The sequence below is a fragment of the Astatotilapia calliptera genome, chromosome 18 (assembly GCF_900246225.1).
Source record: "Astatotilapia calliptera chromosome 18, fAstCal1.2, whole genome shotgun sequence".
NCBI classification, from domain to species: Eukaryota; Metazoa; Chordata; class Actinopteri; order Cichliformes; family Cichlidae; genus Astatotilapia; species Astatotilapia calliptera.
In genome coordinates this window covers 5,162,929-5,189,254 of record NC_039319.1, presented here as the reverse complement: position 1 = coordinate 5,189,254, position 26,326 = coordinate 5,162,929, and the positions used below count along the sequence as shown (strand labels likewise).

The 26,326-nt window shown below is 41.5% G+C and overlaps 1 protein-coding gene across 7 annotated transcripts in view; it reads right to left on the bottom strand.

Moving 5' to 3' along the window:
• LOC113009931 (disco-interacting protein 2 homolog C) overlaps window positions 1-26,326 on the bottom strand; it is a 226,316-nt gene that overhangs the window by 67,062 nt on the left and 132,928 nt on the right. For all 7 annotated transcript variants that reach the window (XM_026148599.1, XM_026148600.1, XM_026148601.1 and 4 more), the window contains 3 exons: window positions 22,249-22,359; window positions 18,495-18,620; window positions 8,002-8,334 (listed from right to left, as the gene is read on the bottom strand). In XM_026148599.1, coding sequence (XP_026004384.1) covers window positions 8,002-8,334; window positions 18,495-18,620; window positions 22,249-22,359 — 570 coding nt within the window. The remainder of the gene's footprint in view (window positions 1-8,001; window positions 8,335-18,494; window positions 18,621-22,248; window positions 22,360-26,326) is intronic.

Sequence of the window (26,326 nt, the reverse complement as noted above, 5' to 3'; positions counted from 1 at the left end):
CACACACACACACACACACACACACACACACACACACACACACACACACACACACACACACACACACACACACACACACACACACACACACACACACACACACACAGATCTAGGCTGTGTTGGCCTTGAGCGAGGAAACGAGAAGCAGAGCTTCAACCCACACGTGTGCACACCGCTCAGGATTTCCTCTGTGATAAACATGAACTCTGTAACTTCACAAAAGAACAGGCTCAATGAAACTTTACACCAACCAGCTGGAAAAATTACAACAACATGATGTGATGTAATGGAAATCCGCAACTCTCAGGGTTAGCTATGCAACCAAAGACGCTGCCCAGGACTCAACTGCCTGTCAGCAACAGGCCTCTGTATACCAGCCACAGTACAGACTGGGAGGAAATCAAAGTCATCGATTAGAAGTAAAAAACAAACGGAGGAATGTTCTCATCACCTGAAACGAGACATCGCTGACCTGTAAGTGCGTTTCCATCTATTGGTTTTATGCACATTTTGAGGTTTGACTCTTATTTTAATCTTTTAAATGATCTCAGAAGAATTAGCACCACCAGCTGTTTATAACAAAGCATGGTTGTGGGCGGAAATCTGGCTAAAATGTGGGCAACATTTGGATGCAGTTTGTGCCTTTTGCTAATTGCATTATGCGCAACGATGCCAAGGCTTCATTCCAGGCATGAATATTTATGTAACCGGGGTTTATAAATACAAGAAAACCTGTAGTCATTCATCATCCCTTAGCTGTGAGTTCCACGTTTTCTGTATTCAGTCCACAGAAAGAGTGTGAGTGAAGCAAGAAATGAAGCAGCAGAGATACCTGACAGGTAGTAAATTATCAGTTCTTGCAGACAAAAGTCTTTGCTGTGGGTATAAAGCCCTCAGGGATGGTGACAAAGACCGAAACACAATGACTCTCAACTGGGTCACGTACCCATCTTTATTCCTCACACAGGCCATTATTGCTTTGATGGCTACAAATCGTTAGCTTCATAGCATAATTGCCTAAGTCATTTGACTAAGTCAATGACTTAGGCACTTATGCTATGAAGCTAACGAAATGCACAAATGCATACATTTTATTGTGAGGCAAGAGGTCACACACGTAATTGCAAAAGCAAGGCACACAACTGCAGCAAGGGCAGGAAAATACATGCCCGGACCCCTGAGACAAACTCTGATACCCAAAGAGGGGAGAGAGGGGGCTGTAGTCTATTCCAGCTACTACAGGACGAGAGGCGGGTACGCCCAACATAACCCCACCAACTGCACCAGTCCAGAGCCCACACAGACACAAGGAAAACATGCAAACTCCACACAGAAAGGACCTGGCCAGCTGCTGGAATCAAACTCAAGACCTTCTTGCTATGTGGCAACAGTACTAACCACCGTACCAACAAAAATACAAAATACAGCCCACACGCAAACAAATTCAACTAGGGCCAAAGTGAAGGAATGAAGGGAGAAAAGGAATGCAGAAACAAACTCACGGGGAAATGGCTGAAAGTGCGACTGAGGTTCAAAGAAGACCTGGCAAAGCAAGAAAGAAAAGCATGGGAGCAGATATATACTGGGGGAGTGCCCGGCTAATTAGAAACAGACACGGCAGAAAATAAAAACACGGGAAGGAGAAGAGCTAAACAGGCCTGCTCGGTTATGATGAAAATCATCGAACAGTAGTAGAGGATTTATTAAACTTTTTTTTTTTTAAGGGCGTCGTCCCATCAGAGCAGCGAAGGAGCTGGATGTAGGCTGGGTGGAGCTGGCGGGGGGGGACTCTGTGTCTGCCGGTGCATTATCTTCAGAGCTGGATACCAGCCGTGCCAGCGTGAAAACAAACCTGTCTCCGCCAGAGCATTCAGTCCTCGGCTGTCAGGGAAATGCACAAATGGGTTTCTGTGGCAGCAGTGAGCCATTTTTTCACTTTCATGTTTGCGCCGTGTTTTCGACATGAATTGAAGCTGCTGGAAACCAACTTCCACCCTGCTGTAGCGCTGGCAGAATGTCCTGCCCTCCCAGTTTTGCAGGGAAACTGTGTGCTGGGAAAATCGCATTCAGTCCTTTGGCAGGTATGCTTAAAAACTTTGTGTGAAAATTCTCCAGACAGGAAGAGGAAAGAACAGAAATGCCCACTAAATAACATCGTCCCAGCATCCTGACAGGTCACAATGAATTTCTGATTGATGAATGGTCATATTTGCTTCTCCTGCTGAGGTTTAAAACACATTACCATTCTCAGGATAGTTTGTACAGGCTAGCACTTAGACCCCCGGAGAGCAGTCATTTTGGTTTTCTACCTTAGACCCCCGCGGAGTCATCATTTTGCGTTTCTACCTTTAAAAGCCGGAGAGCAGTCAGTCAAATGCTGGAGTCATTCATATGTATATTAGGTCGTTACCTAGGAATTCTGGAGGGAGGGGAGTGGGGGTTTGAGTGATTGAGGGGGGGGGGGGGGGGAGCTGCTAAAAGCTGTGAACTTCCTTTTGTGTTTCATCTTGATGCATTCTCAATCATCCAGGGAAATAAATCTCCAAAAGTCACCAACTTGGAGTGTTTCAGTTTGCCATCTTGGGGAGAAATCAACACACATGGGTGTATGTCCTTTGTTGCTGACATTTATTGATAAAAACAGTACAAAAAACCAACCATTTGTACACATATTTACAAATAATTCAACATTGTCAGCAATCACTCACAATCCTGGCACTGCCACGGTATCTGTCGTCTGCATTTACCACATGTGTACCTGTAGCAGTGAACACATCGCACAGTGGCCTGATTTTTTTTGCATCTGTGTTTGACCTGACACGTGGCCCTTTTTCCAGGGCTCGGTGTGGAGGGTTCTGCCCGAAGCAACTGATCTTTTCTTGCCTTCTTCGCAGCTACATGAGAGTGAGCCAACTCTGTTGCAAGCGCCACCAGGAAGTCCACCCGTCTTTCCTTCGTCCCGGTGCATGCTTGATACAGCACATGTGCATTCAGTGCTGCCATGTCAATCATGTTATAAAACACGGCGACTGGCCAGCGCCGTGTTCCTTTGCGGACAGTGTACTCCCGAACCATCTGGTCCATCACATCCACGCCACACTTTGTTTTGTTGTAAAGGGTGACAGTGTTTGGCTTTCTTTTGGTGGTGTTATCAGTCTGAACCACGCTGTGCATGCTGCTAAGAATATAGACTGTCTTCTTCCGTTTGGCCGCATACGCCGTCAGCGTGGCAGCAGAGGTTGAAAACACCTAAGAAATAAGATAAATTGTTATTTTCATAGCCCTTTCACACACAATGAAACACATAAACATAGAACCACAAAAGACCTGCAACATACCTGAGTGGTGAATTCAAGAACATGTGGGGACCTGTCTCCCTTTCACCCCAATAGAAGCGTACGCTGCAGATGGAGAGCCAACGGCTAAGGCCAGGAGAAGTATCTCGACTCGCCTTCAGAGCTTCCTGTGTTTCGTCACTCTTGACATGCTTCGTAGCATTCAAGAATGGACTATTCAACATGCAAAGGAAACGGAGGATGTTCATTGGTTCATGGACCTCCCTGAACTAATGGCATTTATTGCAATTGTGATCTTGCGGGGGGTTTGCAGGCTTCCATCGGTAAATGACTGCTGGTCAGCAAACCTGGGAAACCCACAGATAATTGGAACTATGGCACGAAACCGCTTCCAAAACATCATGCAACACCTACGCTTTGATGACAAGTCCACCCGCTGTGATCGAGCAAAGACTGACAAGTTTGCTGCAATTTCCAGTGTGTGGGGATCATTTGTCACCAACTGCATCACGTGCTACAACCCTGGTCTGCATATCACCATTGATGAACAGCTTTTCCCATCAAAGACGCGTTGCTGTTTCCTGCAGTATATTGCAAGTAAGCCGGACAAGTTTGGGATCAAGTTTTGGGTGGCTTGCGACCTAAAATCCAAGTACATTTGCAATGTCTTCCCATATCTTGGCAAGGACCCCAGTCGTCCCACCGGGGAGAGACTTTCGGAAAATGTAGTAATGAGGCTGATGGAACCATTCCTAGACAAGGGCAGAAATGTTACCACGGACAATTTTTTCACATCGCTTTCACTTGCGCAAAAACTTCTTGGACGGAAAACCACCATCCTCGGCACAGTCAACAAGATTCGCAGGGAAATTCCTCAATCCACTAGACAGACAGATTGCAATGAATTCACCACTCAGGTATGTTGCAGGTCTTTTGTGGTTCTATGTTTATGTGTTTCATTGTGTGTGAAAGGGCTATGAAAATAACAATTTATCTTATTTCTTAGGTGTTTTCAACCTCTGCTGCCACGCTGACGGCGTATGCGGCCAAACGGAAGAAGACAGTCTATATTCTTAGCAGCATGCACAGCGTGGTTCAGACTGATAACACCACCAAAAGAAAGCCAAACACTGTCACCCTTTACAACAAAACAAAGTGTGGCGTGGATGTGATGGACCAGATGGTTCGGGAGTACACTGTCCGCAAAGGAACACGGCGACTGGCCAGTCGCCGTGTTTTATAACATGATTGACATGGCAGCACTGAATGCACATGTGCTGTATCAAGCATGCACCGGGACGAAGGAAAGACGGGTGGACTTCCTGGTGGCGCTTGCAACAGAGTTGGCTCACTCTCATGTAGCTGCGAAGAAGGCAAGAAAAGATCAGTTGCTTCGGGCAGAACCCTCCACACCGAGCCCTGGAAAAAGGGCCACGTGTCAGGTCAAACACAGATGCAAAAAAAATCAGGCCACTGTGCGATGTGTTCACTGCTACAGGTACACATGTGGTAAATGCAGACGACAGATACCGTGGCAGTGCCAGGATTGTGAGTGATTGCTGACAATGTTGAATTATTTGTAAATATGTGTACAAATGGTTGGTTTTTTGTACTGTTTTCATCAATAAATGTCAGCAACAAAGGACATACACCCATGTGTGTTGATTTCTCCCCAAGATGGCAAACTGAAACACTCCAAGTTGGTGACTTTTGGAGATTTATTTCCCTGGATGATTGAGAATGCATCAAGATGAAACACAAAAGGAAGTTCACAGCTTTTAGCAGCTCCCCCCCCCCCCCCCTCCTCAATCACTCACCCCCACTCCCCTCCCTCCAGAATTCCTAGGTAACGACCTAATATACATATGAATGACTCCAGCATTTGACTGCTCTCGGGTTTTATAGGTAGAAAGGTAGAAGCCACTTCCACCATTTGACTGCTCTCGGGTTTTATAGGTAGAAAGGTAGAAGCCTGGGGATGCTAGTCTAGCAAGCCTCTGCAGGGCCTTGATCCTTTTGAGACGTATTACTAAACGTTCTCAGAAATACTTTAAATAAGCTGTGGTGGTTATTTTTTCATCATTTAATTTAAAATGATAAACTTCATTTTCTTTTTCCTTTACATGTAATATACTGAAGCATCTTTTTTGTTTTCATTCAGATGATTTTGGCTCATAGGTCATTAAAATAAGAAATCCAGTGCCTCTAATTATTAGAATATTTCTTAAGATCATTCAAAGGAAGGTTTGACAATAGAGACGTGTCCAGTTTCATTTCATTTATACACTCAGTACTCGGTTGAGGCTCCATTAACAGAATTACTGTATCGGTGTAGTGGTGTGTGGAGTTGATCAGGTCAGGGTGCGTCTGCTGAGGTGTTACTGACGTCCAGGTTGCTTTGATAGATCCTCCCTGGGATTCAGGCCAGGCGAGTTAGCCCAGCAATAACACGGTCAGCAAACCATCCATATGCAAAAAGTTCATCATCAGCTGGAAGCAGAAAGAGCTCTAAAATCTTCTGGTTGACTTCAGACTTGATAAAACGCCGTGGAGCACCAACAGCACCAACTCTTCACAGACTGTGGAAACTTCACTCTTCAGACTTTAACATCGTAATTTCAAAATAAAATACAAAACTGACTTTAATCTGAAAAGAGGACTTTGAACCACTGAGAAACAGTTCAGTCTTTTTTCTCCTCAGTCCAGATAAGATACTGTGACGGTGTCTCTGCGTCAGCAGTGGTTTGATATCAGGACTGAAACTGTTGTAGGTCCTTTCCTGAAGACATTTGTGTGTAGTGGCTCTAAGATACTGACACCAGCCTCCGCTCACTCAGCTGAAACTCTCCAAAGCTCTTGAATCGACTTGTCATCACAATCCTCTCAATGCTGCGGTCATCCCGGTTGCTTCTGCACCTTTTCCTACCACAGTTTTCCCTCCCAGTCAACTTTCCGTCGATATGCTTCGATGCGGCTGTGAGCGGCCGGCCTTTTCACCAACCTCCTGTGGCTTTCCCTCCTTGTGGAGGATATCTGTCAAGTCAGCAGTTTTCCTAATGTCGTGGTAGCTGGTATGGTCTGGATCGAGAGATACTGGTAATTACAATTCAAACAGTATGAATACCAGTAACTACGTTACTTCCTTCAGTTTATCGTGTTGGTATGGCAGAAAAAAATCAGATAAGTAGAAATAAGAACAAAAGCATGACACATCCTGGTCTCATGGTTTGATTCCAGCTGTTATCTGGCCGTTGGCACATGAAGCATGAGGATCATCAGTATAACGGTGTCTTTAAATGTGTCAAAAGGAAATAAACGGAGACACTACAAAAACTGTTACTGATGAGACAGATTTTGTTAAATCATTACAGAATGTGCTGAGTTTGTGCAGGCGTCAAGGTCACGAGACTCAAAAATATTTTTCAATGAAAGTATGAAAACTGAAAAAGGAGCAGTAGGGGGGGGAAAGCGCAGCAGAAACAAAACAAAAAGAGAAAACTGGCTGTCAGGAGAATGACAGCAGAACTGCCACAAACACACACAGTAAGTTACAAACTCCACTTACAAACTCAAAGAACACAAGAAAAAAGGACCTTGAGCTGAACACTGCCATCAACATCTTACTGTGAAGCTCAAAGATGAAACGCTACGTCCAGATTCTCTCGGTAGAGAACATCTTTTATTAACTGCTGACTCAGTTTTAGTCAGAAAAAACTACAGGACAGTTTCTGTTTTAAGTTCAGCTGCTGTTTTTTTTTTAGTCTGGGATTCAAGGACCTTCAAGGGGTCTGAGGGAGATTTGAGGTCTCCCACAAAGTATTGAATCCTTTATGTTTATTATTCTGCTTATTATTTTATTATTCTGTTCTTGATGAGGTGAAAAAGGGGGAAAATATATAAGAAACAAGGCTCTGATGGGAGCTTTAGTTTTTATATGCAGCTGTCTCAGAGTCCATACTGTGCTTTGCATAATAAAATAAACTTTTATTAACTTCTTGGGTTGAAAGATGTCATTTGTACCTGATTAAGTTTCATATAATGTTTAAAACAATGTTTAATTAAGCAATGATCTGGATTAAATGTGTGTGAATATTAACCCTGTCCTGATTGTCTATTTGGTCCCATATGAAAGACGAATAACTAGAAACGTTGTAACAGTAAGCACACACCACGACTTGGCGAACATAACAAAATTGGAAACTTCGGGAAAAATCTAAATCTTAGAGCGGTTGGGTTGTTTTGGTTTGTCCAGAAGAGTCCGATTTCGTTAGGAGTGTCGAGACCTGCTAACAGAAGCTTTGTATTTTTGTATACACTGTCTGGATTAGCTAAAGCTGCCTTGACGAGGGTCTTCCACCTTTGCTAAAGGAGTTTGTAGTTTACTAAAGGTGTCGTGAATAACTGTAAGGCGTCATTAGATAAAGCTGCAAAGGGCCACACAGTGGACAGCTGAATGTAAACCTCTTTGACAGACGTGACAGAAAGCCTGTTTTTTCAGCTTGAGGCTTGAATTCATGTTTAAAAATGTTCCCTTTCAGTTGAAACTGACTTAAACAGCTTTACAGACTCACTGCAGTCGTTGGCCTTCACATTAATGACACAGCGCTAACTGCTAATGATCGTTTTATTTTCCCTGTAGGACGCCGTGTGCCACGCCGAGACCAAAAGTTAGACTATTATGTCAGCACTGCGCCAAGTCACCTACCTTTACTGTGGTGGTGGTGGTGATGGTGGTGGCGGTGGTGGTGGGAGGAGGAAATGTGAACATGCTGGGCCAGCACGTCAGCCAGCCTGCCGGCCGCTGCCCCGCTCCCGCCGCTGCGTGTGGAGGACGAGGACGAGGAGGCTGTTGACGAGGTGGTGGTGGTGGTGGAGGAGGTGCCGTGGATTGCCCTGCTGATCCAGTGCTCCATGCTAATGCTTCCTTCCTGGCTGGACGAGGTTCCTCCGCCGCCTCCTCCGTCTTCTTCTTCACCTTCTCCTCCCTCTTCTTCATCACCGTCCCCCTGACCTTCGCCCTCTGAGCCTGAGGAGGTGTCTGAGGAAGAGAGAAGATGAGGATGGACATTAGGGTTGAAGTTTTATCCAAACCGTGGGGAAAAAAAGGATCTTTCCAAACACCGGTGCAAACAGAGGTGTCGATGTGTAAGCCCTACTCCCCCCCTCTGGGTAAAGTCGCTGCAGGGGAGGAACACAAACTTGTTTGTGCGTGTGAAAGCTAAAACGTGTGTGCGTACACGGGTGTGTGCTTCTGCAAGTTTTGCATGGCATTTCCATAATGCCCACGGCGTTATGAGGCTAGTAGTGGTGATATGAATAACAACAGAAGCTGACCTAGTTCTCACACACACACACACACACACACACTCAAAGGTACTCGATTAGTGTGCACGTGTGTGTTTTCTCGCAGGGCAGATGCAGAGAGAAGGTAATTGTGCGACTGACGAGGAAAGTCCAACAATAAAAAAAGCCCAAAAAATTGAAAATTCAAATATTTCAACCCAAGAGTGTTACTATGAGACGTTTGATCTTTTTAACTATAAATGGTTCCTTACCCGATAAAGGGTTAAACTGGTTTGCTGCGCTCCAGTGTGACTGACTTTAGTACACACACATATGCAGCTGGGACTCTGTACCTGTGCAACAGGTGAAACCATCTGGGAACCTGAAGTTTAAGTCAAAGCCTTTACTTTGTCATTTAGCTGCGTTCATCTTCACATTTATGAAGTTGATGCTTTGGTTTGTTTTTCTTGTTTTAATAACCACATGGAATCAGCTGCTGAAGTTGGTCAAAGTGAAACCAAAACACCTGGTAAATTTAGAGCAACAAACAACAACGAGGACTAATGTTTGTTTCCAGTATTCATTCTGCTTTTAGCTCTGGGCGACCGGTGAAGAGCTTCCCGTCTGCTGTTGGGTGAGAAGCGGGTGGTGAACCAAAACAATGAGATGAATGAAAGATGCTAAATATCAGCTGCACATTTGCTAAGTATTTTATAAAGTTAGTCACTAAGAGTGACATCTTTCACGTTACATGCCTTATATCGAGAATTCATAAAAAAGAGAACAATAGAAACTGAAATGAAGTATAAAACTTACAAAAATAAATTAACTAATATAATGAGATCCTGTAAAAGAGAGTATTACATTAAAAGGTTGGAACACAATAAAGATAACACAAGAGATATATGGAATGTATTAAACAGAATAATCAAAAATGAATCAAGGAATAATGATTACCCTGGGTACTTTATAGAAGGGACAAGAAGTATTAATAACATGGAGGAGATAGTAAATGGCTTTAATGAATTCTTCGTAAACATAGGGCCAAAACTGGCAGAAGAAATAAAGGTTGATGGAATAGAAAGGGACACTGGTGAAAATATTGAAAGGAATAGTAGCTCAATGTTTTTAAGAGCAGTGGAAGAGAAAGAGATTTATGACATGGTTAGAGGACTTAAGAACAAAACCAGTACAGACTGGAATGATATTGATATGGTAACGGTAAAGACAGTTATTGATGGTATCGTAAAACCATTAAAATATATATTCAACTTGTCGTTTCAAAAAGGAGTTTTTCCACAAAAAATGAAAGTTGCTAAAGTTATTCCCATTTACAAAACCGGTGAAAGACATCATTTTACAAACTATAGACCAGTGTCAATACTCTCCCAGTTCTCTAAGATACTGGAAAAACTCTTCATAAAAAGATTTGACAGTTTTGTGGAAAAATATGAATTAATGACAGATAGTCAGTATGGGTTCAGAAACAACAGATCAACAGCTTTGGCACTGATAGATTTAATGGAAAAGATAACGAAATGTATGGATAATAAGAGGTATGCGCTCGGAGTTTTCTTAGATCTAAAGAAGGCGTTTGATACTGTTAATCATGAAATTCTATTAAAAAAACTGGAAAAGTACGGGTTTAGGGGAGTGGTTTTGGAATGGTTAAAAAGCTATGTAGGGAATAGGCAACAATATGTACAAATAAATGAATATAAATCTAATTTGATGGATATAGCTTGTGGAGTACCTCAAGGTTCAGTACTGGGTCCAAAAATGTTTATTATGTACTTAAATGATATCTGCAGAGTATCGGAGATTTTAAAGTTTGTAATATTTGCAGATGACACAAATATACTGTGTGCAGGTGGGGAATTGCCACAGGTTTTGGAAATGATCACACAGGAATTAACGATATTAAAGAAGTGGTTTGATATAAATAAATTATCATTGAATCTCGATAAAACCAAATTTATGTTGTTTGGAAACCAAAAGAAAAACATCGAAGTAGAAATATGTGTTGACAATGTATATCTAGAAAGAGTAAATGAAATAAAATTTCTTGGGGTGATCATTGACCACAAGCTCTGTTGGAAGCCACACATTACTTATGTTCGGGGGAAATTGGCACGGGGCATTGCCGTCCTGGGAAAAGCAAAGCATATGTTGGATCAGAAAGCACTGCACATTTTATACTGTGCTTTACTACTGCCATATATGAGCTACTGTGTAGAGGTCTGGGGAAACACATACAAAAGTAACACACAAACAATAACTATAATACAGAAAAGGGCCATTAGATTAATAAATAATGTAGGGTACAGGGACCATACAAATGCACTCTTTGTCAAAATGCAAGCTATTAAATTCCAAGACTTGGTGAAGCTTAAAACAGCGCAAATAATGTATAAAGTCAGAAATAAATTGCTTCCCAAAGAAATCTGTAAATTGTTCATAGAAAGAGAAGGTGGGTATAACTTAAGAGGGAAATGGAATTTAAAAATACAAAGTGCTAGAACAACTTTAAGAACTATGTCAATCTCAATTGCAGGAGTTAAATTATGGAACAGTCTAACAGAAGAAATAAAAGACAGTCAAAACATAAAACAGTTTAAAGTAAAATATAAAAACCTAATTTTAAATAAGTATAAGAATGAAGAAAACGGGGTTAACCCAGGACGGTAATGTTGCTGGTAATGGTGTTGCGGTTCTTTTTTGGTTGTTTTTTTGTTTTTTTGTTTTGTTTTGGTTTGTTGTTTTTCCATAACTTGTGTATCTGCAAATATACACATTCTGTATTTTTCATATGAAAGAAACTATACTGTGGTGGGGCTTGCTAATTTCTTGTTTTTGATTTATGTATGTTATGTTTTGTTTTACTTCATATGTTTATATGTTTCATATGTTGTTTGTTTAATTTAAGACAAAAAAAAATTAAATGAATGAGAGGTAAAACTTGAGGGGGTAGGGACAAATAAGTAAATACTTCAGCCTACTCCTTTTCGAACAAATAATGGAATGATATTTTGTAATGATTGTGAAGGCACATGTTTGAAATGTTTGAAATAAAAATGAACTGAACTGAACTGAACATGCTATGATGCATGTGTAAGAATTTGGTAGCGTGGCGACGTTAGCAAAACTATAATGAATCAGACTCTCTAAAGCTCGTGAGGAGCAACCTTCGTGTAATCTTAGGTGAAAAGTAAACACAAGATTTCAGCTGTTTCCTTAAACTAAAGTTAAATCTTATCTGGATAAGATTTACATTACCATTCGAACTCGTGCAGATTATATAGTAATTTTCCCTGACACTGATCTTAGTACAATAAATGTTTCAGTGTAAGACATCAGAGTTTCGTCACTGCTCCTGTGTTAGTAAATCAAATCTTAAAAGATCAATAAGAAGCTTAACATGAAAGCATGTCTACACAAATCCTTTGTATGATATACAGAGGGGAGATCCTCAATTTGGTCTCAGGCACTGTGAACACAGAAGCCTCCAACACCCACCATGCAAACCTTTTGTTAGTGAAGACAGGATAAAACTGATTTAAAGGTGAAGAGGGCTTAATCAGCTTGTGTCAAACAGTGCACTGCAGGAGGAGCTGCAAAGCTTGAGTCAAATAATATAAATATGTAGAGTTTGATGACCAAACTGTGTATTTCTTAAAAAGAAGAAGAATTGAATTTGAAAGCAGAAAAAAAGAAAAAGAAAATCAGTGTACTAGAGCTTTTATGGTGTTTTTTTTTTTTGCTTTTACAATTTAACGTGTGCAATCGAGACTTTGAAAGTCAGCATATTTGTCATTGATACAGCTGACAGCACTAGAAAACACCATGTGACTGGATGTAGTCTTCCCATGATGCTTTGTGCTAACACACTTGATTAATGAATGTGGATCTCGTTATCCTGCTCATAGCGAGATGGGGAGACTTCCAGTGACAAAATATATTGAAAGCGCAACGCTGCCAGCTGACTTACGAAGCAAATACTCAGAAAAATGCAGAAAGAGAAACGAGAAAGTGACACAAAGCGGTTCCACAGAAATATATTTCACGATGCGTTGGAAAAATTAAGAAAATGCAGCTGTGAAAATCAGTCAAAACCCGATGAGAGCACATCAGAGGCCTCTCTCACTTGTCATCTCCGCACGATACGACACGCTGCTCAGCAACACACGACTCGGCTGTCCTCGCATGAACCTCGCTGGCTGACAGAAATGTGTGTGTGGCTGCGTGCGCACAAGTGCCTGTATGTGTGCGACTGCCTTTAATGCTCCCACAAGGTCTTTCTAAATCTGCACGATGAATTATGTGCAGTTTGTGTGTCATGTGTGCAGCTTGTTTATCTTCATTTGTGCACAACAGTAAAAATACCCGGAAATCACGTAGACGTGTGTTTGTGTGTAGTATTATGAACATTCTTGCAGAAAAAGCGTATGCACATTTGAAGCATGTGGCATGTGAGTCTTGCAAAAAGTCTGCTCAACAAAGGTTTCATTGCCATTTTGAATTTTGAATTATAAAACTTGAGCTGGGTTAAGATTCTGTTTCAGTGAAACTGTGGTCAGCAGTTATCATCATCAGTCTGGCATGCATCAATGCTAGCTAACTAGCATTAAGTCAATACTGGACTCTTTCCATACGATTCAATACAAACAGGTATTTTGCATCCAAAGCCATCATCCCCTAAAGCACAGAGGTCCATTGTTTGTCCAGGAACTGCTAAAAACACAGTGAGTTACACTGTTGCACTGACTGATGTGTTCTTTTCAGAAGTCATAATTTACTTCGACTCGGTCCTACATATATCGTCCTGCTGCCCCAAATAATCACTCAAGCAGTAAATGTGTGTTAATCCATCACTACAAATAGTCCTCAGCTGTTTGGGGAAATCACCGAGCATTTTTCTCTTTTTTCTTTTTTGCCAGGGAAAAAAAACAAAACAATTTGTTGAAAGATTTGTGTATTCAGCAGGAAGCAGTGGGATTGCCAAAGATAATCATAGGAGTGCCTGAGCTAGAGAGAGCCAGAAAGCACTGAGCAAACATAGAATAATGCCAGATGTCCCAATTAATTTTATGACTTTTTTTTAAAACCAAATATTCATCTGTTGTTTAAGATACAGAAAACCCACAGACAAGGTAAACAGCAATGACATCATCTTTCTTGCAGATTTTTAAGTTTTTGTTTTCTTTAAAAGGGTACAGTTTATAAAATCGCACCACTAGATGTCAGAAGATTGCAGATCGCAGAGTTTCTTCTATATTTCCTAGCTATGGTGGCTGCCGTGAGACAAAAAAGTCTTACAGCCGTTTATCTCTAGTGAATGTAGACCGGCAGTCCGCTGTTTACCTCAGATGGTGTTCACGTCTATTTACTCTGGAGGAGGACGAAAAACTGATATGAGTGGATGAATCAGTGAAGCTCACCCCTGCAAGTGACAGCAATACTGAGTTGAGCTGTTGAGGATATCCTGTGCTTTTCTCTCAAAGCGCTACTGTTTTTGTTGCTAATAGCTGCCGTTAGCCTCTGTTAGCCTCTGTTAGCTGCTGTTAGCCTCTGTTAGCTGCTGTTAGCCTCTCCCAAACATTGCTGGACTTGGACAGACAATAAATTCTCACACAATGTGAGAATGTAATGTATTTATTTATTTTTTTATCAGAGTGAAAGATTGATTTTTAGGATTAAAAACATGTTACCCTATAACTGGCTGTTGGTACTGCCAGTTGTCACCTGTCTAAAGACGGGCGGGTCTAATGTGCTGACAATAAGTAATTGTGACAGTATTGGGAATAAATATTCATGTTTATGCACGTTTTTATTTGTTAGAGCCCTGACTTGAGTTCAGGAGATGAAGTGGATGATTAGGTGGAACTGTGACGTGCATCTCAGCCAGTATTTTCAAGATGGTGGGGGAATGTGGCGGCTTCCACAAACAGACACCCGCTCCTTTTTATATTTAATGGATTAATTCTAAGTTTATGAGAAAATGCATCAGTTTGTTGGATAATATAATTCCACAGTAATCAATGTATATTTGTGAGTCTGTTTTTCGATGAAATAACCTCAAAAAATGAATGAATGTACATTTAAAGGTTATTTTCTACATGTTTTCCTATTAAATATTGTGGGAAGTAAAGACTTAAATCTATTTACGCTTCTAAAAATTGGCACCAGAATTAAGATTTAATAATAGTCAGATACCACGTTACATTCACCCACCTCATACTAGTTAAATATTGACACTCAGCTGCCTTCAGTGGTTGGCAGGAGTCTATGGGTGTTTTGTACGTGCTGACATCTTTCTATCATTGCCACCAACTTGTGCTTAAGCGAGCCCGGCCTTTACAGCCATGCACCTCAAAGAGCCTGGACGCTTCATCACCCTGTCACCAGTTAACCTGTTTTAAGTCCAATGACAACCTTTGGTAAGTAATAACCCCTAAATACAACAAACATCCAACAAGTGCTGTCATTTAGAAGATACCCTAACCCCGTCATTCAGCAATTACATTTTCACCCTGATCAAAGTCAATCAGACACTTGCCCATTCCCAAGCTTCCAATGAAACTAGATGCACTGATTGTTATTTTACCACCTAGAGCCCAACACATAACAGGTGCCTCTGTAACAACATAATCAGAGTTATTGATTTAACTATCAGGGGTTTCAGTGTTGTGATTGGCTGCTGTGTATTCAAAGAGGAATTAACTGAATAAAACTGATTTATGTAACAAGTTTTTACCATCAATGTGTTGCTGTACATCACAGGACATAGTATAGAATAGAATAGAATAGATGTGTATTGTTATTGTATATGTACAACCAAATTATGGGTGCTCCACACCAACTGTGCAGGAATAAAATATAAATAGTAAGACAGCAGCAATACATAATACACAGGAGAAATATATGCAATCAGAGGGATATATACAAACTAGAGGTGGGGTGTGAGGGCATGGATCCATCTGCTTCTAATTTTGGTTAAGATGGGCTGTTAAGGAGAGCTGAAGAGTGAGAGGGAGAATGAAGGGAAGAAATAAAAAGAATATGTTGGATGAAGAGCAAGGACAAGGGAAGCCTGAGAGGGGGCAGCTGGAGATGCGAAAATAGTAAAATTGGTGTGTCCATTCAAACAAACAAACAAAAAAACTGAAAATAATGAAGTGATAATGAAGTGGATCGCCATGAGGAAGCAGCCTTTGGACATTCTGCTTCAACTGATCAAAACGAGGCTCCTTATTTACGTCTTTCACTGCTGTAGTTCTTCTCAGAGCTGTTAGTGTAAATCATGTCTCGTTGCTCAGTGAAGCTCAACCCTGCAGCCAAAGATATAATGGCCTCATTAACACTCTCATTAAACAACACCAGTGGAATAAAGACATGGACGACTGCCACCTTCGCCAAAGGACACATCCTAGTTTGCATGCTACGGGGACACCAGCGCCTCTGTGAAGCATCCTTTAAAAACAAGCTCCATCTATCATGTATTCACATAGAGCATTCCCAATGTTTACTGGAGAAATGCTTTGTGAGGGAGAAAGAAAATCTGTGGCCATCGTATTCCGGGAATGAGTCCGGGCATTTCATACGCCATCAACACTCCACTAACTGAAAAGTCCAATCACAGATATTTGAAGAGGCAACAAATGGGATTTATAGAGTTGTTGCTCCCTGCATCGATGCTAACGCTCAGAAGATAAAACCCTGTGGGCCAAACAGAGTCCTGCACAAACAAAACAGGAAAACGGATCTATACTGTATATACTGCAAGGTTTCTGTAATCTTCAAAACAGACATGGAGCAACAAGTAATTCATATGGCAATACATCACATTGGATCCTCTAGCAATGCATTATCGTTAAATGACAGAAAATGCAATACTGCCGTCCTTAATGTATGGCAGTGATTTAAAATGAAGCTTCTGCCCTTTGTTAGTCTGTGACTGTTTGACATTATTGAAATATGAGCTTATTGTCCAAACTTTAATGGAGAAGTGACGGGAGTGACATTAACTTTAGCCGAGGCAACTAAACGTAGGGGATATTTTGGCTTTACTCGATAATTAGTGTGTTTCTGGTGATATTATAAATATGGGATTTGGAAAGAAAACCAATCAGTGTATGCAATAAATAGCTCTGTCAAACAGGTAATACTGGGCACTGTTTACCTTGTTTTCAGCTGTTAAGTGTGTTTTACAGCTAACACAAGGCTTTTTTGAATATATATTATAAGATATTTCTCATTTATCGGAAACATGAAAACTGTTTGTATTTGTGTAGTTATGCTGAGGTTATATTGACCAGAAGCATTAAAGATTTTAGAGTAACCATGGTATCTAAGGCAATAAACGATCCACACAAATGATTCTGTATTTCAGACCCTTCCACCGTCTCCACTGTGTGATGCTGCTGAGTGTAACACAGCTGTACTTCATAAATCTGCTCATTAAGAATTTAAAGATTAACCCATAAAGAACAATTTAACTGTAAAAACTGAAATTACGATACAATGAGAGATTATTGTGCTGGAAAAGTGATATTTTGCATCAATCGTCCAGAATGAATGATCGCCGTCCTCTGCATTGCTAAAGACGTCTTCCAGCTGACCAATCTGATGCGAGAACTTAGAGAAATCTACTTTCTAATGAGCAAAATAAAGTGGTTCACGTTTCCTGCACTGCTGTTAGCTTACAGAGTACCCATCCGTCTCCAGGTTTTATAGAAGATGCTGACACGTCAGTCAATGACGGCTCGTCCTATTCATTCATTACCAATGTCACTACCACACGGAGATCAATACTGCAGCTACTCCTCTGCTCTTGGGGGATTTCTTCTGTTTAATATTAATGCAAACTGATCTTTTCTTTATTTTTGGTAAATGATTGAAATTTAAAAATCATCGTGCATCAACATAAACGGAAATCACATTTGCAAATGAGCATGGCGGTTTGCCAGCTGCTGCCAGAGTCAGTCAATGACAGAGTAACTCGACTGACAGCTTGAATCCCAAAGTTGGCAGATGTGACAGATGGCGGGCTATAACGTGACATTTCACGGGCTTTTCATTTCAGGCCTAAAGGAGACACCTTCTGAGAAAACCAGCGTAACTTACAGACGATAGAAACGGCACAAAACAGCCTCTTCTGCAGAGAGACAGAGCCAGAATAAACATGAAGCCACTGAATATATGAGATAGCATCTATAGATATTTACATTCTGTCTCTTTGTGAAAAACATTGCTGACTTTGATTTTGATCAATTTTTTGCTGATATTCTGTAGTGATGGAGGATCAATCTTACCAACTATATTTCCTGCGGTGCCACCAACATGTCAGAAACTAACCTTGCCCCGTGTTTAAACACAACACATCAAAACTTCCTGATCTTTTAGATGAAGTTTCTTCTTCTTTCAGCTGCTCCCTTCAGGAGTAACCACATCGACTCATCTGCCATATCCCTAACACCCTCCTCTGCATGTCCTTCTCTACATCCATGTACCTCCTCTGAAGCCTTCCTCTTTTCCTCCTGCCTGGCAGCTCCATCTTCCATCCTTTATCTAGTATATTAACTTTTCCATTAGTACTTACAACCAAACAAAGTGTACCGTTTCTGCCTCAGTATTGGTAGAGTAAAAATAAACTTTTTTTTTATATCAATAGTACACAAAGATTTCTTTCTGTTTTCTCCTGAGAGTTTGAGCCTCACAAGGACACAGCTCCTGCTGTTTGAGCTTCGTTTGGTTCTTTTCATTAGTTGGTATTATTGAAAAACCAGCTGAACTCCTGGTATTGTCAGAATTCATTCACAATATGCACACAGTCAGGATCAGGCAATGAAAACTAATTATTAAAATGATCATTTTCGTTCATTGGCTTCAAATGTGAAAGTTTAGTGTGTCCTTTACCTGGTGGTGTGTAGGCGTCCATGGAGCTCTGGACCACAAGCGACCGCCTCTTCGAAGGCATCGGCACCGCCATCTTTCTTTCTTTGTGCTTTGCCAGGGCTGCCTGCACCGCCTCCGTGTGCACATCTGGAAACATATGCAGGACATATAAAAAGTCTCTGTTAGATCCTTCTCATTCACAGTGATATAATGAATAATCACATAATCAGAGATGTTTTTTAAAACTACACTTCAGTGAGCTAACTCAGTGTTAGCTGTTGAATTCCTTTTTGTCGGCACAAATGAAAATTACTCTGCAGATACTCAAAGGGTGCTTAAGATTTGGTTATCCAAAATAAGAGGTTACTGGTTTCCCCCAGCATTTAATGCTTCTGTATAATACAAAGTGAGAATTGTGAATTTAAAAGCTATACACTATATATTTTTTTCCCCAAACTACTCCTAGACCAACGTACCGTCAAACATCAGGGCTGGAGAGCAGCCGACTGATGTAACTGGGAGAGGATGAATTAATACATATATTATATATGTATTATTATGTATAACTGTAGCAACAGGCTAAATTTACCCCTTATTAGCATTTAAGTTCCTTAAAAAAAGCATTCTATAATATTTAGTTACATAATATCACATTTTAAAAAGGTTTAATTATGCATCATATGTTATCATGCATGCACTAAGAGCTCTGATGTCCAGTGCAAACATACAAATTAGATGGAGTCCACCCTGCAGCAGCAGCACACAGAGACAGAGCAGCAAACAAGAGCAGGACTATCCTCTGTGTTTCTCTGTGTTTGTGCTGCACGGTTCTCTTTACAACGAGCACCATGTTCCCATTTATTCTCATTCAGTTTACGTGCACAAACATTCCCAGCCTGACAGCAGCTCCCATGAGGCCCTGTGGTTTCTGACTGGATTAGGTGCAGGGCGTGTCGGCGAAGATGTTTCGTAAATTGGTGTTTTTAAGAGTGAGATAGAGTGCTGCATACAGAGCCACAGCTGGGTTTGTTTGAATGGTGCCCACTGCCAAAAAAAGGCAAACGCCACAAACGCCGACACAGAGCAAACGGGCGTTTGGCCCGATAGTGACATATTAAGACATTAGTCAGAACGAACGGGGCTCACAGACGTCCGGTTGTTTGGCTTGTGGATGTGCTTATATAAGGGGAACAGAGGTAATTTAAATCTCAAGTGCACATTTATTGTCTCCCGGTTGACTGAGTGTGACTGTGCAGTGTGTGAAAGCGAGCATGTGGCATTTAAAGGTGCTCACATGGCTCTTCTTTTTCAGTTCACTGGGTTAAACGGGTTTTGTCAGGATTTATTATGCATCAGATCAAACTTTAATAGCTTCAATTCTCCAACAGCTTGTAGGGACATAATAATAAAGTAAGCCCAGTTCCACCACCTGTCAAGGAATTCAAGCTTTACAACACCACATTGTTTCTTTTCTTATTGGTTTCCTGTCTATCTGTATTACCATCGCTTGATGTCAGTAGAACAAATTCCTACAAATTACTTTTGAATAAGACGCCACTGAAAAGATTGAAATCCTGAGTTAATCCTGTATTAATCTTTAGTCAACACCAGATGGAACGAAACTGAACCGCATCTTACAAGAGCTGTGGAAGATTTGTCAGGAGCTCATTGCATAGATGTAAAGCAAACACTGGATTTGTTGTAGCTCGTTCTGCATGTAGCAAGAAGACTCAAGATATCAACGAAGATGTGGTTTTCCTGATGTCTGAGAAAGTCATCAGAGCTGGTAGCAAAATACTTCAAAAATCTATCCAAAAACCACCAAACACTAATCAGTTTTGCCTGATCTGAAATACAAGTACATGTATTTGCATAAAAGAAGTAATATGAAGTATTAAGTTATAGCAATTATTAAACCTGATTTCATCAATGATATTTAAATTTATTCAGTCAAGAACTGATGGAGCACCTCTTCAACCTGAGCCTGAGGTTGGGAAGAGTCCCACAGCTCTGGAAAACCTCCTGTGTTGTACCAGTGCCAAAGCCTTCACGCCTCAACAGCTACAGGCCAGTGGCTCTGACATCCCACCTGATGAAGACCCTGGAGCGGTTGGTCCTGGCTCAGCTTCGGCGCCTAATAAGCTCATCACTGGACCCACTTCAGTTTGCCTACCAGCCTGGCATTGGAGCGGATGATGCCGTCATTCACCTCCTACATCGTTCCCTCGCTCACCTGGAGACCGCTGGAAGCACTGTGAGAATCATGTTCTTTGATTTCTCCAGTGCCTTCAACACCATTCTTCCCTCGGTTCTAAAGGACAAGCTGGTGAACTCTGGAGTGGACCATCACCTCACTACCTGGATCCTGGACTACCTCACCGACCGATCACAGTATGTGAGGACTCAGGGCTGTGTGTCGGACAGGGTCGTCTGCAGTACGGGGGCCCCACAGGGAACGGTTCTGGCTCCGTTCCTCTTCACCATCTACACTGCAGACTTCTCCCACAATTCCACCCAGTGCTTCCTGCAGAAGTTCTCTGATGACTCTGCAATAGTCGGCCTCATCACTGATGGGGACGACAAGGAGTACAGAGGTCTGACCCAAGACTTTGTGGACTGGTGCCAGCTGAACTACCTCCAGATCAACGCCAGTAAAACCAAGGAGCTGGTGGTAGACTTCTGCAGGCACAAGCATTCTCCACTGCAACCACTGAACATCCAGGGTATGGACATTGAGGCTGTGGACAGCTACAGGTACCTTGGTGTTCATCTGAACAATAGACTGGACTGGACTCATAACTCAGACGCCCTCTACAGGAAAGGGCAGAGCAGGTTGTACCTGCTGCGGAGACTCAGGTCGTTTGGGGTGGAGGGCCCACTCCTGAAGACCTTCTATGACTCTGTTGTGGCTTCTGCTATCTTTTATGGCGTGGTCTGCTGGGGCGGCAGCATCTCTGCTGGGGACAGGAAGAGACTGAACAGGGTGATCCGAAGGGCCAGCTCTGTTCTAGGATGCCCTCTGGACCCAGTGGAGGTGGTGAGTGACAGGAGAACGGCGGCTAAGCTGTCATCCCTGATGGACAACATCTCCCACCCCATGCAGCAGACTGTGACAGCACTGAGCAGCTCCTTCAGTGGGAGACTGCGGCACCCACGGTGTGGGACGGAGAGATTTCGCAGGTCTTTCCTCCCCACTGCTGTCAGACTCCATAATAAAGACTTTAACTGATCAAACACACACATCCATACATATGCAATAATACTAAGTGCAATAATCCTTTCTGTCATCGTTGTATTTTTACTCAGTTGTATATAGTATTTGTATTTGTATTCTATTTTTATCTTATTGTATATTTATTTTATTTTATTCTACTGTATATAGTATATTATTTTATTCTATTCTGTACAGTTGTGTACTGTATTTATTCTTATTGTATTCTAATTTTTGCCTCATAACTTTTGCACTGTCCACTTCCTGCTGTGACAAAACAAATTTCCCACGTGTGGGACTAATAAAGGTTATCTTATCTTATCTTATCTTAACTCCAAATTATAATCAGTCGACTTTACTGGAAGAAGCTGGGAAGTCCTTCAGTTTAAATCTACCTTTCACTTCTCTAACAGTCGTGAACAAATATTTCTCTGTGATTGATGACATCATAACTATTTTTCAATTAACCTGGTCTGTGTGAGGGGAAAAAATGAGGCATATTTGAAAGATAACAGGGACACAACTAAATGCCAACAAGGTCAGAGGTCAAAACCTGCCTCTCACCTGATCGGTAACGTTCGTCTCTGGAGCCAGAAGACCGCCGGCGGTGGTAGCGGGAGGACGACGACGGGGTGACGGGCGTTCTCCTCTCCTGGCCCATGGACGGATCCATTCCTAAGGCACAGGGATGCTGATTAAAATTGTATCTAATGACATAAACAATCGTCACATTACATTTTGGCGAGAGATCTCAAGGCACCTGGTGTTTTGCATGCTCGCTGACTGACAAGGATTAATGAGAAGCAGCTATTAACAAATGGAAGCCTGGTAATAAACTTGATTACACCTGCTACCACCAGCCCAAATGTCAGCTGTGAAAAAGTCTATCAAGGTGATTCTCTCCACTGTTGGTCACAAACAAATATTCATGAGTGGTTGGAATATTGTTTTAAAAATAGTCATAACCCGAGAACACATGAAACACCATCAGCCACAGACTGGCCTCCCCAGAGCAGAGAAAGCGGCCGATTCATGGAGACTACTTCAAGAAAGGAAAAGGTTTGTCTACAAGATTTCAGGCTGTGTTGAAGAATAAAAGTGGTCAAAAAATATTGACTTTGACCTTGTATAAAACACTGATTTTGTCTTATATACTGTATTCCCATGAATGTTTGCACAGTTCAATAAATCGCTACTCCCATTTCTTTTCGAGAAATGGCAGGTGGCTCAAGACTTTTGCACAGTAAGCAAAATATGCCGTCTCAGTCGACACAACAATTTGTGATTCAAAAAGTAAGAGTCCTCAGATGTAAATCATCACACTTACTTTAAGCAAGACTGGCTTTAGTTATTCTATCACAACACAGTTATTAGTCTCCTAAAGAAAATCTGTATCAGAAATCAGAAAAAACTAGAAGCATTTTAAAACTTCTAAATCTAAAACATACACAACAGATCAGTCTTGGTTCACACTTGTGCACACACACATATCTTTAAGCATGCACAAACACATTCACTCAGAGAAAACAACCTCCCTACACAGCAATCAATAAGTCTGATGATAATAACCACCCTGTTACTGACAGCTACAACCGATCCACAGCCGGTGATTTATGACCATCTATCTCAGCTTCATACTTCTACCCTCGTCTGTCTTCATTAGAGCTCTCAGCGTGGCTCAGAGTGCCGCTGTTGCTCAGGCGAAAAGCTAAAAGTTGATTAGCCAATCATTAACGACTACCAGGAAGCACAGGAATAAACGACAGATCTGGAAAACACCTCGCCTTCTTGTTTCCTCTGGGGAACCGAGAAGGATGGATTTCCCTTTCTCCCGATTCAGTCAACTAGCTCTTTGTCCTGCTTCCTTTCCTTATACTCGTTCTGCACACAGACTGCACAGCTGTCTATTTGGCTGCTAAAAACAGGCTATACAACTGTTCAACAGGCTGTTTTATGTAACGCCAAACCTGTTACATATACAATAACGGAAAAGCTCAAAAATGCAAAACAAAAACGAACTGAAGCTCAGGATTCAGAGCAGGTCACCTGCTGATCTGAAGGTTGGTGCTTCGATCCCCATCTGCTCAAGTCTGTCTGCAAAGATACTTATAACCCCAAGTTTGCTTTCTGATGCCTCGATCGGAGTTTGAATGTTAGATAGAAAGAACTTACACACGCAAAGCACAAAACAAAGTGTTTATATAAATGTGGAAAGTAGTATGAAGTGCTCAGTTTGAGTAGAAAAGCACTATACAAGAACCAGTCCACATGTATATTTATACACTGTATGTTGTTATCCTTTCTTTTATAAACAGTTGTTTATGTGCAGGGTGTGGTGTTACATGATGCGTGTCTCTTTAGGTGTTTTCATACACCCATAGTAAAGGTCATCGATGTTGAACCAGTGAGACCATCAACATAACACATTTAATTTATTTTTATTTACACAAATAAGAGATTTGCTGGAAATAAACACTAACACAGTTAAGCTTCTTTGTCCTTTGGCTGGTTGAGAAAGATATGAGGGGGAAAAAAGCCAAATAAAGGAACATCAACACTGCACATCATCCTGTGCCAACACCAACATGGTTAATGCTGATTACAGCAATCATAATTTTTTTTTAAAAAGCTCAGGAAGTAATATAATTAAAAAAAGAAACCAAGTATACTATATGTGGTTTTTTCACTTTCAGGAAATTACATAATGTGCTCTTACAGAAAATGCCCTCTCCTTACTGGCATCTAATGCAACAAATGTTTTGCATGCTTGAAGCACGACACAGAAGGACTGACAACCGTAATGTGCTGTGAGAAAGTAACTTTTATAGACCACAGACAGATCACAACTGTGCCTTTGCTATATGCACAATATTGAATGTGCATACATTCATTGAAGTCAGCAGAATAACTACATAAAGAAAATATTCATATTACACCAAATGTATAAATTTGTACGAAATTACTTCATTTCCTCTCAGAAAATGTATTTAAAAGTATTACAGCAAATGCGAATAGATAAATGTAAACATAGGAGGACATTCATGAGGCATCGTACAATGTTTACAAAGTAGAAGTGGTTACAACTCTGTCAGTAGTTACAGGTTTTCTGAAATCAGAGCTCTGCAGTTGATAGGTGTTTTCTAGCTCCCACACCAAAGTGCTAAACATCAAACCTGATCGCGCCTGACCCGCCTACTTGAGCTTGCACAGCTCAGCGGCGGCTCCTTCTGAAAGCCAAAGTCCGATACGGAGCGGCTGAGTGAACTTCGTCATGACTTTGTGGAGGAGTTTTACGGTATAGGTGACACTGTAGAAGGACAAAACACCTGCACTGTGATCCAGGTACACTCCCACCCTGGAGGACCAGGTACCTGGGATCGGGGTTCTAATGTTGTTATACTTGAATTCGTAGCTATTTTTGAAACAGTCTAAAGCCCAAGACTTGTCATTGTTCCCAAACACGCATTCAGTGAAGCTCCTCGTTCTGCCGATACTCTTGTATGAGACGGCTACTAAAACGCCTTTCCCGCTCCTCTCCACCTCCAGGTAGTGGCGTCCAGCAGATCCCTCTGCCGTTCAGCCCTTTCTGCTGCGGCTGAGACTTTGATATGACCTTTATGATCGTCTTTGGAACAGAGATAACAGATGCAGTGCTGATCAGTGCGACAGAACAACTTCATCACCTCTTGATGGCGAGAGCAGATGTTTTCCTGAAGACTTGCACTTGCTTCCACAAGCCTGTGTTTCCTCAAGGGAGGTATATCATAGTGAGGCTGGAGGTGCGCCTCACAATATGAAGCCAAACACTGCAGACAGGACTTGGAGGCTTTCGTTTCGTTCAAAAAGCAATTTGTAGTTCCTGTAAAGTCTGATTTTTCAGGTCTGAGGTGTTAACCAGAATTCCACAATGCGTACATTTTTACATCGCTTTTACTGTAATTCATAGTTATTCCGGTTACCCGTCACAAATATAAACATATCCTGCTTTCAGAAACAATATGCCAGTGACAAAAACCTTGGTATGACACAGATAATCAGTTTACTGTGGTGTGTAAGCACCAATAGTCATATGCCTAAATAGTCACAGAGCATAGTGGCTGATAGGCAATCAGTATATACCTGTAGATAATCACAAAGAGTGTGATGATGTGATAAACCTGAATATACAGGCTTGTAAAAGCAGGTCAGTTTGCCAAGTCATGAAACAGGAGAAGACTTGTTGGCATGTAACCGCAGCTATTTTTAGAAACTCTAACCGTAGTCATCATGTGAAGGAAAATGTTTTGGAGAACTCGGGGGAATTCTTACAACTCTGGCAAAAGTCGACAGAAACTTCTGTTGCTAGCTCAAACAAACATAAGGACATTTTATAATCTGGGCCATGAAAGGGCCAAACAAGTTATTCATTTGTTCAAAGAACCACAGAAGTCTCATGAAAGTTTGCCCAACCATTTCGACGGTGCTTTGTAGACTTGGAAAAGGCTTGCGACTGGGACAAACTAGCTATTATAAATGTTTAAAACACCAATTTGAAGCAGCTGGAAAATGGGTCCACACTCGGTTTACTTAGGCCTGGTCGCTGCAGAGGTCGTGGCCTCGTCTTTCCAAGTTAGAGTAAGATGCAGCTGGAGACTGGTGTTTA